The sequence below is a fragment of the Mustela erminea genome, chromosome 14, assembly GCF_009829155.1.
Source record: "Mustela erminea isolate mMusErm1 chromosome 14, mMusErm1.Pri, whole genome shotgun sequence".
Taxonomy (NCBI): Eukaryota; Metazoa; Chordata; class Mammalia; order Carnivora; family Mustelidae; genus Mustela; species Mustela erminea.
In genome coordinates, this window is record NC_045627.1 from 18,520,560 (window position 1) to 18,527,849 (window position 7,290).

Sequence of the window (7,290 nt, forward strand, 5' to 3'; positions counted from 1 at the left end):
TAGAAATCAGAGAAAAATCCCATTATTTTTTCTTTGTTTCCTATTGGCAGGTGCACATGTGCCCTGGCTTTCCACCTGCTTCCCCAGCATAATTTTTTTTATTTATTTTTATTAACATATAATGTATTATTTGCCCCAAGGGTACAGGTCTGTGACTCATCAGTCTTACACATTTCACAGCACTCACCATAGCACATACCCTCCCAATGTCCATAACCCAACCACCCTCTCCCTATCCTCCCTCCCCTCAACAACCCTCAGTTTGTTTTGTGAGATTAAGAGTCTCTTACAGTTTGTCTCCCTCCTGATCCCATCTTGTTTCATTTTTCCCTTCCCTGTCCCCCCACAACCCCCCGCCGCCTCTCAAATTCCTCATATCAGAGAGATCATGTAACTGTCTTTCTCTGATTGACTTACTTCGCCAGCATAATACTCTCTAGTTCCATCCATGTCCTTGCAAATGGCAAGATTTCTTTTTTTTTTAATACTTTATTTTATTTGACAGAGATCACAAGCAGACAGAGAGGCAGGCAGAGAGAGATGGGGGGAAGCAGGCTCCCCACTGAGCAGAGAGACTGATGTGGGGCTCGATCCCAGGACTCTGAGATCATGACCTGAGCCGAAGGCAGAGGCTTAACCCACTGAGCCACCCAGGCACCCCAAGATTTCATTTCTTTAGATGGCTGCATAGTATTCCATTATATATATACACCACATCTTCTTTATCCATTCATCTGTTGATGGACATCTAGGTTCTTTCCATAGTTTGGCTATTGTAGACATTGCTTTCTCCAGCATAATTATTAACAGTGCCCCCCTGCACTCCCCCGTGTACAAGGCTGCATGACAAATTGCAACAGGCAGCCTATCTACTGCAACACCTTTGACAGACACAAATGCGCATTCTTTTTAGCATCTCTAGGCTTAAAGGCCTCAAAGAAAATGCCCACACTACTTTGCTTTTTTTACTTTCTAATATCCCTCCTCAAAACATAAACACATACACACTTCTGAACAGCTTCAACAGCTAAAGAATTTTATATAATTTTCCACTTTTATCATTTTGAGGAAATAATTTTTAAAAATGTAATTTATATAAATAATGCTTACAGTCAAAGCTTTATATACCTCTGTTCCCCAACCTCCCAAAAATTCCAGGATATAGCAAAAATCGTGTACATTAATTTACATAAAGCTCAAAGAAGTATATGAATCTCAAAACAGTAAACATGATAGATACCATTTTCTTGACAAGAGTGTATTATTTTCTTAATGTAAAATAAATCGTGGGCCAATATCCTTCCATATTTTTTCATTTTCGGAGTTTGAGAGCCATTTAAAATTATTTCAGAGTTCGAATGAAAGATAATGGGCACATTACCTGCATTTAAATTGCTGACTGGCACCTGCAAAGTAGCTGCAACCTTTTTTAAAATGTTCTGCATTTCTGGTCCAGTTTTGAAGGCTTCTACATGATAAAGAGCTGTAGCATTCTTTTCCACTTCAGTTAAAAACTTCTCACAATGATCAAAGAATCTCATTAATTTATCATTAATTCTTGGAGGTCCACACTCCATGTCTGAAACAGAAAAAAAAATTTTGTTTATACATATACCAACATAAATGATAATCTCAAATTACTAAAAATTTTGTTTCAAGTGTGAAAAAGAACACTAAAAACCTGTTTATTTACTGGCATGTCTTTAGCGCACAATGATCAAGAGAGACAGGGCAAAATTATTCCCCATTTGTAATGGCGGTAATTCAAGAAAGTATATCCTAGAAAAGACTAAAGAAACAGGGAATCAGAGATAAAATGTTACTGCATTACTATACGGTGAAAAAAAAAAGGTGGCTGAAATAAATATTTTCTGAAAGAAAACAAAAATAATCAGACAGGAAAAGCCTAATAAGTGCAGAAACGCGTTTGTAAGTACTACTTCTGTCAGGCACAGAAAACTTGGAGAAAGCAAACTGAAAACTAGCAATGTTCCTAACTACAATGTTGAGAAACTAATTCAGCAGATCAAATCTGTTTTTCTCCTCTAAGCCAAAGCCTACATAGTGTATTTTCTGTATGAACTTTCCCAACACCGTGTTACTTCACAAAAGAGTGCTTTGGACAAAAACTACTGACAACAGCACAAAACATCCTTTCAGGTCCTCTGTATTTCATCGTGCTTGGTGCTTTTGGTTTATTTTATAACTAAAACTCCCAGATGTTTTCCGTTTAGAATCCCTAAGTTCCATTATTTTCCCAATTTGGCAGCAAATATGTGTTATAAAAGCATCTGCAATCATGCCTCGACTACTGGGGGGGGGGTGCCTGTTTTTTCAGTCATAATTCAAAGCACATCGATTTCAATCATCATTTCTCCAATAATTTACTACGAAAAGAACACAAAGAATACCACTACTCTCTACAAAATGAGAAAATCAAATCAGTCATACCGTTTTGCTCTGGATGTGAGTCTGAAAAAACATATTTATGTGTATGTTGCATGTTTAATTCAGGATCTCCTGAAATGGTAATTCTACCCGATGTCACTGCCAACTGGGTTATAGTTGGTAAAACATCCTGACTTGGAAAATAAGTGACCTTTGTCCTATTTTTCTGTGGCCTCAAAATACAATTTCCCAAGTGGATCTGGATTCTTTGTCCTTGCTATTAACTCATTCCTGCTGTTCTTTAAACAGAACCAAAGGTATTGTCCTATTGCTATAATACAAAATCTAATTCAATGGACTCCCCTGAAAACCCAGATGTACACAACAGGCAACTTACTCTCTCTCTCTCTCCCTCTCCATATATATATATATATATACACACACACACACACACATATATATACACATACACACACTACAGAGATCATAATGAAGTAGCTAGGCAAGGGGTTCAATCTCTAAGACTTCATCCCAGCAGGGCCAGTAGCCCCTTTTCGGTGTACACTATATACACTGTGCCAGAGCGAAATATATTCTGCTTTGCATGTTGACTGAATTTAACAGATTTGTGGGGAATTTCTCTATATTAATCACTAAAAAGCACAATTCAACAAGTGAGTAAACAAGTCAGCCAAGATAACTACCCACATAGCAGCAACATGACACACAATCAAAAGAATGACTTCTTGGAGATGGCTGAACTGTGTTAAGAGAAAATGCTACTGGAAAAATGACAAACTAGTCTAATTTATTTTTCACTTGGGTTTAAAGCTAAACAATGTCTCATGTCATCTCTGACCTAAAAACTGGCCAACAAAATACTAACCCTTGCTCATCCCTCCAGCACAAACATGTTATATGCTTTCATCCTTACTCCTAGTTACAGGACAAATGGACTGTAGTGTACACGGGTTAAGAGACCAAGCTCCAAATCAGATTTCCTGGGTCCATACCTAGCCATGCAAAAACAGGCAGACTAGTGTTTCTGTGGCTCAATTCCCTCATCTGTTAGGTAGAGGGAAAATAGAGGGCTTTTGTAAGGATTAGTGAAATAAATGCCAGGCATGCCTGGCACAAAGCCATAAAGCAGGCGTTAAGTATCAGTTATTATTAGTATCTGTGACAACTAAACTTTTTTGGGGAGGGTTGGCACGGATTCCAGGCCTGACTCTGGTCCGCAGATGAACCAAGGACAATGAACAAGGCATTCTTGGGCTCAGCTTCTTCACCTGTGGAATACCAGGGAATACCAGGGCCCCATGAGATGATCTCGCCAGTTCCGCAAAAGTAATGGGATAAATCAGACAAGTACTGAGTATGACCCTGAACCACAGCGACAGGGAGGGTTAAGTCTACAGTATATACAAGATCAAAACAGAGGGAAAAAAGCACAGCAGTCAAGAGAGTTTGAGAGTCGCTTCCTAATATGAGATGCGGGTCCAGAACCAATGTAATTAAAAAAAAAAAAAAAGAATCGGTAAGTAAAAAAACCCAAACAGTTTTCAGAAACAAAGCTCGAGGAAGGAAAGTGCTGGCACTAGCTGCCAGGAAGGGAGGAAAGGCAGGGCTGGTGCTCGGAGAAGGGGCAATTCTGTCTGGGAACGGGACACGAAGAACCGCGCCCGGCCGTCTCCTCTCCTGTCCGGTCCGCCGACGCCCGCTAGCGCGTCCAGCCCCAGAAAGGTGTGCACTGCATCCCTGATGAACGGACAGATGAATATGCGTGGGGACAAGGGAGACAGACAACCCAGCCCTGAACACGCGACACGAGATGGGCACCCGGGGCCTGGGGACGGAGGGAGCGAGGGGACACCGAGCCAGCGCACCCTGCCCCCGGTGGCCCCAGGCTGTCACCTGCGACGTCGGGCGGCGGCAGGCCGGGGTGGTAGTGCTGCCACAGCCCCTGCAGGAAGGCAGCGCCGCTGTCCACGCAGCGGTGCTTGGAGCTGGTGACCAGCTGCAGGCGGCCGTAGTTCTCGAGGCTAAACAGAGCCGGGAAGAGGGAGGCTAGGCGCAGCGCCAGCTGTCGCATGTCCTGCCGCCCCTTCTCCACCAGCTGCCCGTCCATCCAGTCCGCGTACCACAGCGGCCAGTCGGCCAGCGCGGCGCCCAGGTCGCGGCCGCCCGCGGAGCCAGCGCGCCCGTCGCCCGGCCCGCGGGCCTGCAGCAGCCCGTGCAACTGCCGCAGCTTGCGGATCTGCTTGGCCGTAGGGTAGCGGGTGCCGTGGCGGATGAGGGCCACCAGCTGCACGGGGGTGCAGGTGTCCTCCAGCAGCTCGGGGTCCCTCCGCGGCGCCTCGGGGTCTGGCAGCAGCCCGGGGTTGGCATCCTCGTAGCGGGTCTTGGTACCGAAGTAGGGGCTGAGCGCCGAAACCGCGGGGTCCTCCGGCTCCAGGAGGGAGCAGCGCGAGAGCGACGAGAACAGCGCCACAGCCAGGGCAGCGACCGGCGCCACCGAGACCTTGATGAAGCGCTGCGGCCCGCGGAGCATGGTGCGGCGCGGCCCGCGGAGGGCGACGTACCCGCCGGGACAGCGATTTCCGGTTCCGGCGGGCAGGGGGAGGGCCCGGACTGTGCTTCCGGCTGGGTCTGGGCCCCCAGGATTCACTGCGCGGCGCGGCGAGATGCGGGTGTTAGTACCGGGAACGCTGGGGCGCGCGGGGACTCCTGCCTGCGGCTCCGGTGGCACCGGCGCAAAACGCCGGGGAGCTTCGGAGACTTGCGGCTGAAGCGGACCTGGCGTCGGCTGGGCCTCTCGCGTGGGCGAGCTTCCTTGCGGCGGGCGCCTCCGGGACTGACTCAGCCACTGCCCCGATCTTTGAAATGCCCTGGGGCGGGACTGAGCCCGCGTGTCCGAGGCGGGCCACACAGGACACTCTGTAACGCCCTTTCCACCTGCGGGGCGGAAAACGTGCTCTCTGAACCACCCTGCGGGCGCCTGAGGCTGTTGTTCGCAGAGCAGATCCCCGGCCTCTGCCCCAGCCTGCCTCCCGAGGTCCAAACCTGTTCTCTGGTTGGAGTTTGAACAGAGCGTCCAGCCGGGCGGGCCACAACCGGAGAAAGGCTCTGTTCTCCAGGAAATCCGGTTCCCGAGCCTTTGGTAGTGTCTGGGCCTGGGCCAGTGGAGCTGCGCTCAGCGACACAGCACCACAGGAGGACTGTGCGTGTTGGCATCAGGGGCTTTCAGAGTAGGGACAGCACAGCCCTGATCCCTTGGCATGTTGACTCATAGCCCGTGATCGGTGCATTATTAAGTGTGAGCCAATCTGCTCTGTGGAGCAAACCTGCTCTCTGCTTACCATCCTTCCAAGCTGAAACTGCTCCCGTGTAATTACAGACTCAGATCAACAAGCTACGTGTTTTCATGGATGGATGCTCAGACTCTTTGATCCAAGGAAAAAAGTATCACAAATCTGAACAATGCCTTGGTTTCTCCGCTTGAGCACAATTTTGTATGCTAGTTGGGAAAAGAATCAAGATTAAAGAAGTCATGTGGTGATCCAAATTCAAGGCAGTGTGGATCCTGTCTTTGTAATGGGGTTTTTTCCTTCAAAGACACCACTAAATTGCTCTTGGTAAGCCAATCTTTGGCTTAACTACTTTTCTCCTTGTTGAGGTGCCTCCGGTTCAGAGAGGTGTACTTCTAAATGTTAAACGATGAACAAAGTGGTGTAAAATCAGGAATAGATTCCAACTTGGCCACTGCAGATTTTAAGACGGTCTGTAGCAGGAAGCCGTTTTCCCACTGACACATGTTCTTTTTTTGATATTCCACTTTATAGAATGTCTGGATATTCACGGGTCAGTGATATTTTCACAGAACTTCGCTCAAATTAATATTTGGTAAACATGTACCTTTTCTTTATGGACTTCCTAACCCCTATTTTTTTTTTTAAGATTTTATTTATTTATTTGACAGAGAGATCACAAGTAGACAGACAGGCAGGCAGAGAGAGAGGAGGAAGCAGGCTCCCTGCTGAGCAGAGAGCCGGATGCGGGGCTCGATCCCAGGACCCTGAGATCATGACCTGAGCTGAAGGCAGAGGCTTTAACTCACTGAGCCATCCAGGCACCCCTCTGCCCCCTACTTTTTATCGGCTGAAATGCCTGATAAATTTTCTAAGTGCATTAAGCAAGCATGTGTGCCAGTCATGTGTCATTGTATTTTGCTTAATATATGTGCCTAATAATGATCACCTCTCATGCTTGATCTTTTGTATCCTCAGGAGCTACCAAGTCTTCCCAAAGGCACTATCCTTCCTAATGAAGTAATCTTTAGACACCCTGTCTACCTACTTACAATATCAATGGCACGCATTGCTGTACACTAAATTTAACCTCACCTTGATTTTTTTTTCCTTCCTCTCATTCCTCATCTGTTACTGTTACGCTTCTTAGATGTTTATTAAGTCAGCTCCAATCATTTTGTTGTTATGGCCAAGATGACAGATGATAAAGCAGGCAATGCTTCATGTTTTTCACTGGGAAAAAGCCAGAGGTAGTATCAAAGTATAAGCCTTGGATCCAGACGCCAAACTCTGCCAGTCATTAACTGAGTGACCTTCAGAAGTAACTCAAGTTCTCTGAGGCTTAGTTTCCTTATTTGAAAATTATGAATATTAGAACCTACATTGTGGAATTATTGTAAGAATCAGATGACATTTAAAATTCGTATAATAGGCTGCTTTAAAAGGTATTATTGTCAGTAATTTCCAGTAACATTATAGGTTATTTCTATGCTAAGATACATAGCTCTCTAGCAACTACTGTATAAATACTGTATAACACTGTATAAACTTCCTCTGAACATTAAGATATTTATATATTACACTTTTTATTTCC

The 7,290-nt window shown here is 45.9% G+C and overlaps 1 protein-coding gene across 2 annotated transcripts in view; it reads right to left on the reverse strand.

Annotated features, from left to right (window-relative positions):
- Positions 1 to 5,028, reverse strand: part of MINPP1 (multiple inositol-polyphosphate phosphatase 1) — a 46,954-nt gene extending 41,926 nt beyond the window's left edge. For both annotated transcript variants that reach the window (XM_032312631.1, XM_032312632.1), the window contains exons 1-2: positions 4,303 to 5,028; positions 1,382 to 1,579 (exon numbers count right to left, since the gene is read on the reverse strand). In XM_032312631.1, the coding sequence (XP_032168522.1) occupies positions 1,382 to 1,579; positions 4,303 to 4,939 (835 nt within the window). In that variant the 5' untranslated portion in view covers positions 4,940 to 5,028. The remainder of the gene's footprint in view (positions 1 to 1,381; positions 1,580 to 4,302) is intronic.
- Positions 5,029 to 7,290: the final 2,262 nt, after the last annotated feature.